This window comes from Cricetulus griseus, chromosome 5 (assembly GCF_003668045.3).
Source record: "Cricetulus griseus strain 17A/GY chromosome 5, alternate assembly CriGri-PICRH-1.0, whole genome shotgun sequence".
Classification (NCBI taxonomy): Eukaryota; Metazoa; Chordata; class Mammalia; order Rodentia; family Cricetidae; genus Cricetulus; species Cricetulus griseus.
In genome coordinates, this window is record NC_048598.1 from 130,232,443 (window position 1) to 130,244,586 (window position 12,144).

Below are 12,144 nucleotides of genomic sequence, written 5' to 3' on the forward strand. Positions count from 1 at the left end.
TATTCTGTGAAAATTGTTGTTACTCATACAAAAGAAAAGAATACTTAGCAACCAACCAGTTTTAACTTATTTTTCTGAATGACATCTTTGTTTTCCTTTTGATATATTTCCATTTTCTTTTTGGTGTTCTCCAAATCCACATTGTTGGTCAAATTGAAGACTGTAAAAGAAAGGAAACAATGCCATGAAACAGTCTTAATATCTTAAAGTAATTATAAGAGCCAAACATTCAGTATTTTGACTTCTTCCTCACTGGATTATCAGTCTTTATAGTTCTCTTGTGTCTTTTAATCATCTACCAATCTTACTGGGTGACTCATGACTACCTTGAACTCTAGCTCCAAGAATATATTGACCCCCTCGGCCCTCTTCAGACACTGGCATTTACATGGAGGGACACACACACACACACACACACACACACAAACACACACACACACACTTAAAAATTAATACAAATAGAGGGAGAACTGTGGTTGGAATGTAAAATGCAATCAAAAAATTAAAAATGGAAAAGAAAAAAACTTAGTAAAAATAAATCAAAGACTATTTTCCCTATATTACAAACATCTATGGAATATGTAATACAGGCACTTAGCCTAATTACCTCATTTAACCTAATTCATATATTCCAGACATAGGGTTATTTAAATCAGAGAGAGAGAGAGAGAGAGAGAGAGAGAGAGAGAGAGAGAGAGAGAGAGAGAGATCCACAGAGTGCATATGTGAAAGTCAGAGGATAACTTGTGGGCATCAGTTCACTGCTTTCACCACACGGGTTCCAGGAGTGGAACTCAGGTCATCCGGTTTGCAACAGGTACCTTTACAAATCACTTTGCTGATGGGGGCACAGGTGATCTAGTCTGGCAAATGTGCGTGAAAAATCTGACCCCACTCCTCATCTGTCATATGGAGGATGGCTCTCCCTTATCCCCCACCCCTCACCCCCTGTGGCGGGTGGGAAAGCAGGCTCTGCCCCTGACCAACTACAGCACTCAGGAGAACCAGCCCTGCACCTCTCCCTCACCCAGTTAACACAGTAGAGCTGACCCTGAGCAGGTGAGCCAGCCCTGAGAGCATGTCTGCCATGTGATGGCATGAGTGAGGAAAAGATCCCCACCCCTGCCCCTTGCCACCTTCCACAGGCAGGAGAGATGGTATTGAGAGCACATTAATGGGAGAGCTGGTCCTGCAGCACTGGGGAGAGCAGGTAGGGTAGGTGCGGGCGAGCTGCCCACAGGGCATGAGAGCACACGATCTGACCCTGCTCCTTGCCACCTGCTGCAGTGGGCAAGCTAGACAGGGCAATGCTGGAGAGCTTGCCCTGGTGGTGTCGATGAGGGAAAGCTGGCCAGCTGACCAACCCAGATACCACCCGGGCTCAGAACCAGGGCTATGAGTTGGCCCACCCCAACATCCACAGCATCTATGAACTGTTGATGCATGCAAGGGCCAGACCTGCTGATGACACAGGACAACAGCAGCATATCCAAGAGGAGTCCCAGGGAGGGCCCAGTATCAAGGGTGTAACAGAAGCCAGAGGCCTTGAATCAGACGATGTCTCCTAGCAATGAACACTTACAAGTTAAGATGTTTGGACTACAGGGTGAACTGTGTGACTCCCTGTGTCACACCACAGCTTCCATGCTGAGACTTTGTTGCGTTGTTAAGTTAGTTTGTTTGGTCTTTTGGTTACTCGGTTTTCTTTTAAATTTTATTCTGGGGGGAAGCTGCAAGGGTCGAGGGCAGATATGAAGGGATGAGGAAATGAATGGGATTGGGGTGCGTGACGTGAAATCCACAAAGAATCAATTTAAAAAAAGAAAAAAGTCTTAAAAAGAAAATTGAAGATAGCCAGGAGCCAATAGAAATGCATGCTCTTAGTTAGAAACGCATTCCTACCTGAAATAAAAGATTTGGTATTTACCCACAAAACACACAAACAAACAAAAATATCACTTTGCAGTTGCAATCCCCTTCTGTGAATGTGGAAAAACATATTACTTCTTTCTAGTCTCTTTTACTTGCTTTCTGCCCTATATAATTTTTTTCAGTTTTCAATGTACATGAATTATTAGATCTACTAGAATGTTCCTGTTTATTACAGGTTCAAACTTGCTGTTAAATATAATCCAAAAAGTAAGTAAATTTCAATTCTGAGTTAAATTCATATGGTTAAATGCAATTTATTTCTTTTATAATTACAATTGCCAGGCTAAATCCCAATAAAAGCAAAATAGTGTTTAATTTTTAACTTAGAAAATTGAGGGATTGGTAATATAATAGAGGTAAAATGTGACTGCAGATAATACAACCTCTTTCTCTCATCATGAAATTGAATTACTAACATAAAAAGGTCTTAGATGAATCAGGCTTACTGAGCCATAGTGAATGGGGATGGCACGGCAGCCTCAGAGAAGGGGCAGAAGCTAACTCCCTGTGACAACCATCTGACCCTTTATCTGTTTGCTGGAATGTATGGCTCAGATGTTGACCTGACTCTATTCAAGAATTAAAAGCAAACAAAAAAACCTATTATATATTCTGGAAGATTTAATGTTATTTAAGTACAATTTTAAAGTCTTTTGACATTCGGAATTTACAATTAAAGCCCTTCGGGCTTTCTCACCCTTTTAAAATGAGTATTCTCTGCACCCAAAGAATAATCTGGTTATTATGAAGTGAAGAACAAACGTTTGAGAAGATCCCTGGGGCCAGAAGGAACAAAAGGTTCTATGTGCGCATTGTCATCCCCACAGAGAAGGGTCTGTTGTTAATGCCACAAGAAAGCTCATCTTCATGCATATCTTCTATCGTAAGTTCTTGATACCAATATTCAAAATTGCACATTTTAATTTTTAGACATGTGCTATTCAAGGAATTCATAACATTTATATAACAAAATGTCTTCATTTTTATTTTGTGCCTCCTCAAACACTTACCTGAACTAACCTATCTCTTAAGCCACTCACTGTATGCTTAAACATCCTTAATGCTACACTTCTACAAAACCAAAGTTAAAATTCTCTAACACCTGTCAAAAGCAGCTCTAGACAACTTCCTTACTGGTGGTGGGCTAGCGAGTTGGTGTGAGGTTTTATTGTTTGTTTGTTTGCTTGCTTATTTGTTTGTTTTATGAGACAGGGTTTCCTTTGCAACCCAGGCTAGCCTGTATCTCATGGCCACTTGCCTCAGTCTTTTGGATACTAGAATTTCATGCATTCACCACCACATCAAACCAAAACCTAAATGCTCCTGTATTATCTCTATTTCTAGGCATTCCATATTCCAGACATAGACTACTAACTACTCATTACGTCTATCATGTATTTGCAGGCACTGAGAAGTCTATTGGATCACTATTTACTAGCAATATGAACTTGTGAACAATACTTGAGCTCTTTGTCCTGTTCTCCATATACAAGAGGACTGAAAATGCCTGTCTCTTTTAGAACTTTGAAATTTTTTCGAGACAGGGTTTCTCCGTGTAGCTCTGGAGCCTGTCCTGTAATTAGTTCTTTATCACTTGTATGCAGCTCACTCTGGTAATCAGTAGGTGTTTATTAAATTTACATTTTGTTCTTTTGATTAACAGAAAAATCAATACAGATGGCAAGAACATTTAAGTATCTTTGAAATACAAAGCTACAGAAACTAGATTTTGAAAAAAGTTTTATTTTTACAATAACAATCAGAACACCACATGAAAAAGTGGTAAAACCACACCCAACAGTTATAAGAGCCCCAAACTAATGTCTTTATCCCATCCCTCACTTCTGCAGACTCCCCATCTAACAAGATAAAACAAGAAAAAAACACATTCCTGTAACTTTCACTACTTTTTGTGGGGGGAGGGGATGTGTATGGAGTGTGGAGGAAGGAGGTCAACTTTAGGTGCCATTTTCATGATGGCATCACCTTGTTTCTTGAGATAGGGTATTTCACTCTGACCAGGTATTACACAGCTGACCTGTTCACCTAGGCCCTAGGGGTCCAACTCAGGTCCTCACACTTGCACAGAAAGCATTTTGCCAACTTCCCCAGCACTTGCATGGTCTTGATTAACACCACTGAACTTAAGTGTTCGAGGTCATATTTCCAGTCATCTATTCTTTCTAACTCACTTATACTGTCAAATCAGTAAATACTCTCTCTAAAATGTCTTCTCTACTATGCCCACCACTACAGTCTATTCTATGATTTCCTTATTTCTCATCCACACTATTGCTGGGATGTGGTGGTGCCTGTCTTTAATCCCAGAACTCGGAAGGCAAAGCCATATCTCTGTGAGTTCGAGGTCAGCCTGGTCTACAGAGTGAGTTCCCAGACAGCCAGGGCTACATGGAGAAACCCTGTCAGGTCCCTTAAAAACCTCACTGATTCATTATGGGACACAAACTATATCTTACTGACAGCCAAGTTTACAGAGCTTATCTCATATTTACCTTTTGAAAAGATTTTTATTTATGTATATATAAGTATGGGTGTTTTGCCTACATTCATGTCTATGCAACTCATGCATATCTGGTGCCCTCAGAGTCAAGAAGAGGGCTTCATATCTACTAGGACCAGAGTAACAGACAGTTGTGGGATGCAATCTAGGTGCTAGAAATCAAACCTGGGTCCTCTGAAGAGCAGCCAGTACTCTTAACCACTGAACCATCTCTCCAGCCTTTTTAACAAATAATAATTTGTATATATATATATATATATATATATATATATATGTAGAGTACAATGTGATATTTGGTATAGGTATATACACATGCAGAATTATTACAGTAAGCTAATTAACAAACCTATCATATGCTCTTTTTTTTATAGTGTGACCATTTAATAGGTGGTATGTAATTGTGATTTTAATTTGCATTACCCAGATAATTACTGTTGTTGAGCAGTGCTGCATATACCTGTTAGCTAATTGTTTTGCTTCCTTTTGAGAAATGTCAACATGTTAATAAGGTTATTTGTATTCTTGCCATTGAGTTGTCAAAGGTTCTTGTACATTTATTTCAGAGATGTGGTGATGCCAATGAGATGTCCCCATAGACTCAGACATTTGAATGCTTGGCCCCAGTTGCTGGTGCTATTTAGGAAGGCTTTAGAATGTAGAGCCTTAATGGAGGAAGTGCATCACTGCAGGTGGGCTTTGAGAGTTTAAAGACTCTTGCCATTCCCAATGTGTGCTCTCTGCTCCAGATGTGAGGTTCAAGATGTGAGGCCTCAGTTTCTGCTCGGGCTACCGTGTCTGCTGCTTGCTGTCACGCTTCCCAGGATGGTGGATGACCTTTCTCTTTCTGAGAGAGTAAGCAAAATAAACTCTTTCTTCTAAGCATTGCCTATATGGTGGTGCTTTTATCACAGCAACAGAAAAGGAACTAAAACAGGAGTTAATAGTAGCTGTATGGTTGGCAAATGTTTCTCCTCTCCTGTGGACTGTTTTCTTTATTCTGTTGTCTCCTGTGCTCAGTGAAGCTTTTTAGTTTGATAAATCTTCTCCTCTCCTCATCCTTCTCTGCCCCTCTGCTTTCCTCCCTCTAGACTATTTTAACTTAAAACACACACCATAACTATGCAATTGTGACAGTTGGTCTTAATGTCAGCTTGCCACAAATTAGAAACATCTGAGCAAGGGGCCTCACCTGCAGAGTCACACTGATCATCTTAAAAATATGGGTGGTATCTTCTGGTGGCAGTCCAGAGTTTAAAAAGGACATAGCAGAGGAAGATTACTCACTTTTTGCTTGCTTGCCCTTCTTCTTGCTACCAAATGAATTACCCTGTTGTTGCTGCCCCTGGCAATTCCTTTGTCCATATCAGAATCAGTATTTCCAGGCTTCTATCACTGACTGAGGAACAGCAGCTCTCCAACAACACTCTAGGTCTTCAGCACCAGCCTGAGACTTCTGAGGCCTCATGGACTGAGCAACTACTTAGTTGTCAGCATCTCCAGTATGAGACGGCCATTGTGAGACTACTCTGACTGTGGAAAACTGTCCAGTCTGGAGGACCTAGCAACTACAGGTTTTGCAACCTCTCAGATGTGAGACAGCTATTGTTACTACTTCAATGAAAGCTAATTTAATGATATCACATACAATGAATTAATACAATTTCATTCTATTGATTCTGTTCTTCTAGAGAACCCTGACTAATTCAACAATGTGGTAGCTTGAGTAAGAATGGCCCTCACAGGCTCATATGTTTGAATACTTGGTCCCCAGTTGGTGGAACTGTTTGGAAAGGATAAGGAAGCATGATCTTGTTGGAGGAGGTGTCCACTGGAGGTAGGCTTTGAGGTTTCAAAGACTAAAAACATTTCCAGGGTATTCTCTGTCTCCTGTTTGTAGATCAAGATCTAAGTTTCAGCTGTAGCCCCTCCCTCCATGCCTTTACTCCACCATTCTGACTCTGACCCACTGGAACTGTAAGCCCCATTAAACTCTTATCTTTCATTAGTTACCTTGGTCATGGGATGTCTTCTCAGCAATAGAAAAGAAACTAACACAAGCAGTCAATCTCTGACAACATTATACGGCCAATGTCTAGCTTTAACAGGAGCTCAGCATCTTTCTTATATAAATTATAAATATCATCTACAGTGCTGTTCCACTTTTTTAAGGGAAGCAAAAGCAGAGTTATATAATTTTCCCAGCTCTTCTATTGGACTAAATTGCATAAAATAATAAGCAAAATTGACCTAAGAAAGCTTGATCACTGATACAAATAATTCATGGTGTATAACAACTGGAGAACAGAGAAGAGATGTACTTGAGGACAGCTTTTAATGGAAAGCATTTACTATGCATCATTATGCTTTGGCATGAGTCAGCACAGTCTATGGAAGGACAGCGAAATATCAGTTGCTCCAATTAGACAACTAACTAGATAGACATTGGTTCAGAGTTTCTATACTCTTTACAGATACACTTTCATGAAATGATACAACAGCATTGTCATTTTCAAATCAAATGCACTGGTCTATAGGTTCATATCTAGTGAAGTATTGCAGGGTAAGATGGTGCCTTGCTGGGTAAAGTGCTTGCTATACAAGCACAAGAACCTGAGTGTGGATCCACAGCACCCACATAAAAACCAAGCCAAGCAAAATATACCTCTAACCCCAGCATTCAGATACAGGAAAATCCCAGGGGCTTGCTCACTAGCCAATATAGCCAATAAGTGAGCTTCACATTCAGAAAGAGACCCTGTCTCAAAAAAGAAAGTGGAGAATGACAGAAAATGACACCCAGCATTGACCTCTGTCCTTAATATGCAGATGCATGGGTATATATACCAGCATGCACATATACACAGAGAAAGAAACTTGGGGGTTGGTGCTCTCCTTCCACTTTGTGGCTCCCAGAATGGAACTCAATTCTTCAGGTGTACTGGTAAGCTGAGCCACCTCAACAGCTCCAATTATCACAACTTCAAAAAGCATAATTTTTTAATCAATACAGCACAACTTCCATATATCTTTTAACAGTTCTGAAATTCTCTTTAGCAAAACAGAAACAAGCCAGCACTGAAAGTGGGGGAAGCAAGCAGAGACAACACACTTGTGGGGAGAACACCTTATGACTAATCACATTGAAGAGAAGCACTGAGATCATTAGGTCTGCCTCGAAAACACTGACAGTAAAATGCTACTCCACAGTCACCTGCTTCAAAGTATTCCCAACCTACTGTTCCACAGAAGCATAAACAGTAATAAACATTTTATCTTTTGTTATCACAGACAACATTAACAGAGAAGTCAGTCAAACTATTTCCTTTTGCTTAGACTGCTTGGTAGGGTTGGTATATGCAGACACACCCTTCTTCCCAGCTAAAACATATCCCCAATATAATAATTTTTCTAAGACAAAAATTACTTAAGAATCCCCTTTATTTTGTATGATTTAAATTTGACAAATGTAATTCCATTGCAAAAGAAAGTAACCTATAAAAATCAGCTACCACAACAGCCATCAGGAGCCTTTTGTGTGAGACACTGTCTAGGCATCTAAAAGATAACAAACAGCACAAGATCTCAAGGCTAACACATCAAATTTAAACCTACCAATTTCCTCCACTTCTTCCAGGAAATCATTATACTCTCTTAGACTAGGAAAATCTTCTTCTCTTTTATTGTATCTACAGAGGAAAAAAAATCAAAGTATTACATATCATTGTAGACCATTTTACATAACCAGCTTGCTCATCCCTACTTAATTCATGAATGATATACAGAAGAGATTGTTTACTGTGTAAAACATTGTTTTCTTGACACTAGGCTTATAACTAGACCAAGAATATAAGCTGGGTTTGAGGAAGGTTTTTGTTGGGTTGATTTTTGGTTTGGTTTGTTTTGGTTTTCGGGGGTTTCTTGTGGGGTGTGGACGGTTGACTTTTGTTCATAATAAGCATGTGTTCTGCCACAGAGCTATGCCTGCAACCCTAAAACACTGTTCTGAAAATTCTTATGATTACAGAGAAGACGTAGAATCAGGAGAGAATGACATGACAATTCCTAAAGGAGTTAAGGAAAAAAGAGGTTTAATGAGGTGCTTCAGGGATGTGAAATGAACTTAAGACAGAGCATTACAAACTATTATTTATTATAGTCATTAATTTCAGAAAACTGGAGCTCAAATGAAATAAGACACATGTCACAAAATATATAAATACTGGACTGTATCTGTGAATAATAACAAACCTGAAAAGGTTAAAAGTAAGAGATCAGAATGAAAAGATGAGTCCTTGAAGTAAGGATCAGCTGACAACTGATAAAGTATTATCGATGCAGCATCTAGGAAGATGTCACTCAGCCATTAGTAAAATGTATGCCCCTCCCCAAAAGAATAACTGAAAGGGGCTGGAGAGGTGGCTCAATGGTTACAAGCCTGTATCACACTCAGGAAAGCAAAATCATGAGGAAAGGAAACAGGAGTATCATAGCTTTTTCTTCCGCCTTCCTTCTCTGTGCCCCTTGTAGAACTTCCAGCAGCAAAATGCTGACCAGAGCATCTGGGGTCCACCATCTCCATGGTGTGTTGCAGGCACTGAGGAAGGTCTGGGGAAGAAGTTCCCACTTTCAGTGGAAAAGATGTGGTGGCTACTGGCTGTGAGGACCCCCTCCTTCAGATCTGGTTTCTTTCTTTCTTTCTTCCTTCCTTTCTTTCTTTCTTTCTTTCTTTCTTTCTTTCTTTCTTCTTCCTTCCTTCCTTTCTTTTTTTTTTTTGTTTTTGTTTGTTTGTTGTTTTGTTTTGTATTGTTTCTTTTTTTGGGGGGGGTTGGGTTTTTTTTTTTTTGGTTTTTTTTTTTTTTTGGTTTTTTCGAGACAGGGTTTCTCTGTGTCTTTGGAGGCTGTCCTGGAACTCAATTAGTAGACCTGGCTGGCCTCACACTCAAAGAGATCTGAGTGCTAGGATTAAAGGCATGTATTGCCACTGCCCAGCTGCACCTTTCTTTATAGTAAGACACCAACTACTTATGAAACAAGGTTGTTTAATTCACTCTTTTAACAGTTATAAAAAATGTTCAAGTGGTGTCATCTCTAAAAACTGAAGCAAACTCTTGAATTCTTACACTAGATAAGTTTATAAATAAACAAATAACATGAAAAAAGAAAGAAAAATGAATTTGTACTACTCCTTGGGGGGGCCTGAGTTCAGCTCCCAGCACCCACATCTGGTAGTTCACAACTATAACTCAGCTGAGTGGATCCAATGCAACATCCAAACTTCCAGAGCACCAGCACTCAGATGTACGTACAACACCCACACACACACTCACAAGGCAGACAATATCCAAGTAAAACAATCATTTTTGCCAGGCAGTGGTGCTGCATGCCTGTAATGCCAGCACTTGGGAAGCAGAGGTGGGTATATCTCTGTGAGTTTGAGGCCAGCCTGGTATACAGAGCGTGTGCCAGGACAGCCAGGGCTACACAGAGAAACCCTATCTTTGGGGTTTAAAAAAAAAAAAAAAAAGAGTAAATTATGAGTTAGCTGTGTGGCTCAGAGGCAGAGCATATGCTTAGAGTACCCAATGCATTGGGTTCAATCCCCAACATCAAAAAAAAAAAAAAAACAACTTTAATGTATTAATTTAAAAACAATAAAGTACCCTATAACAAAAGGGCAAATAAAATGAAACTCAAAACTAACAAATCATAATAATGTACCCACATGCATGCCAAAATAAAGTATAGCTAATACTTCAGTGTCTCTAAATAAGCTTCCAAGTAAAACTTGAATGTTACCTCTTCCGTCCTTATAGTACATTTGTTTTGTTTGCTACTGTATTTTCTATCTCCTTAATATCCTACACTACTTTACTAGTGAGTCTCATGAGAACAAGATTTACAGCTATTTTACACATCACTTAATTACTGCTAATACATATAACACAGTTGTTAATTAAATAATTAATAGCAAATGGATAAACTGTAAAAACACCAAGAAAGTTCTTGTGTCTGCTCAGCAGCATGTGCACTAGCACTGGAATGATACAGAGAAGATTGGCATGGCCCCTAAGCACGGATGACACACAAATTCAGGAAGAAAGCTTTTCTGTAACAAAGGTTAGATATTACAGTTACTATAAACTTAATAAATTTTGTAAAATGAGTATATAGATGATTTTATAACTACTTGCTTACTTGCCAATCTGTTCAAAATTACATGAGCAAATATTGATGACGACTGACAAAACTATTGAAACTTTCTTTGCTGGCCAATCCCTTGACAACAACACTTACATCTTTAGCACTTTTTTCCGAATCTCAACCTCCTTGTCAACGGTGGGATCTTCAAAGAGCTGTACCCTGAAGTTGCTCTTTCTCAGTGGAGTACCACACTCAGGACAGTTCCCAGCTCCTCTCACGAACAGTAAGTCCACACAGCTCTCACACCTATAAGGAAGCACATGCAGCAATGGTAGTAATCGTAGCTAAACAAGAAGAGTCAGGAACATGAAAGGGAGTTGAGCGGGACAGGAAAACTGCAGTAGAGAGAGGGAGGGATGAAATGATGTGAATACAGTACTCAATGGATGAAATTCTCAAACATAAATTAATCTTAAATGACAGAAAACATAGCATTCAAGGTCGTCTTCACGTCTACAAGCTTCCACACTCTGCCCTTCAGGGAAGGATTGAGGATGGGGGATGAAAATTTCATGGCTACTTACAATTTTACAAAAAATAAAACTTTAGAATATCACTTTTATTTGGCAATTACTTTTTAGACAGATAACTGAGAGAAACCAGTTACAGAAATGTAAAAGTAAATAAAATGAGTGAGGTTAACTAAGAAGACTCAGGAGATGGAAACAGAAGAAACAGGAAATGAAAAGACTTCCCAATGCACTGTCGAGTCTTTCAAAATACGCTGAACACCCCAATTCAAAACCCCAAAATGGACTGGAGAGATGGCTCAGTGAGTAAAGTGCTTGCTGTGCAAGTATGAGGACATGGGTTTGAACTTCCAGCACCACATAAAGGCTGGGTGTGGGGGTGCTCTATTGTAATCCCAGTACTGGGGAGGTAGAGATAGGGGGATTCTTTGATGCTCACTAGCAAACTGGCCTAGATAACCTGTGAGCCCCAGATTTACTGAGAGACCTCATTCCAAAACATAAGGTGGAGAACAACTGAAGAAGACACCCAACATTGGCCGCTGGCATGGGCACACACACATGGTGGGGGGAGTGGGGGGGATGGGAGTGTGCTGGAGACCAATTCTAAAAACTAAAACATTTTAGTGTTGCCATGACATGACACTCAGTAGGAAATTCCACATCATAAAATCTTGTTCCATACATTAAATTATTGAAAATATTATAAAATATTAATAGTATTATATAATGTTAACAATAATATTATACATTTGGGTTTTGTATATATAAAAAACAAATAAAAGGAGTGTTGAAGCTTGAATCTCAACCAGCCACACAGCAGCGCATTCTATGAACCCCAGAACTTGGGAAGTCAAGACAGGACCAGAAATTCAATGCCATCCTTAGCTATCTAGCAAATTTGAGGCCAGCCTGGGATATAGTATGAGACCCTGTCTCAAAAAAAAAAAAAAAAAAAAAGAACTAAATATATTTTTTCAAGAAAACTTGAATCTTACTGGGCTTCAATCCAGCACTTGG

At 39.4% G+C, this 12,144-nt stretch overlaps 1 protein-coding gene and 1 non-coding gene across 2 annotated transcripts in view; one reads left to right on the top strand and one right to left on the bottom strand.

Annotated features, from left to right (window-relative positions):
* Mnat1 (MNAT1 component of CDK activating kinase) overlaps positions 1–12,144 on the bottom strand; it is a 148,186-nt gene that overhangs the window by 98,092 nt on the left and 37,950 nt on the right. The window contains exons 2-4 of the mRNA XM_027418238.2: positions 10,748–10,900; positions 8,066–8,139; positions 57–160 (exon numbers count right to left, since the gene is read on the bottom strand). Of these exons, the coding sequence (XP_027274039.1) occupies positions 57–160; positions 8,066–8,139; positions 10,748–10,900 (331 nt within the window). The remainder of the gene's footprint in view (positions 1–56; positions 161–8,065; positions 8,140–10,747; positions 10,901–12,144) is intronic.
* On the top strand, positions 10,461–10,564 carry LOC113831145. Its single transcript, XR_003486031.1, has one exon. It is a non-coding gene; the product is annotated as a U6 spliceosomal RNA (small nuclear RNA).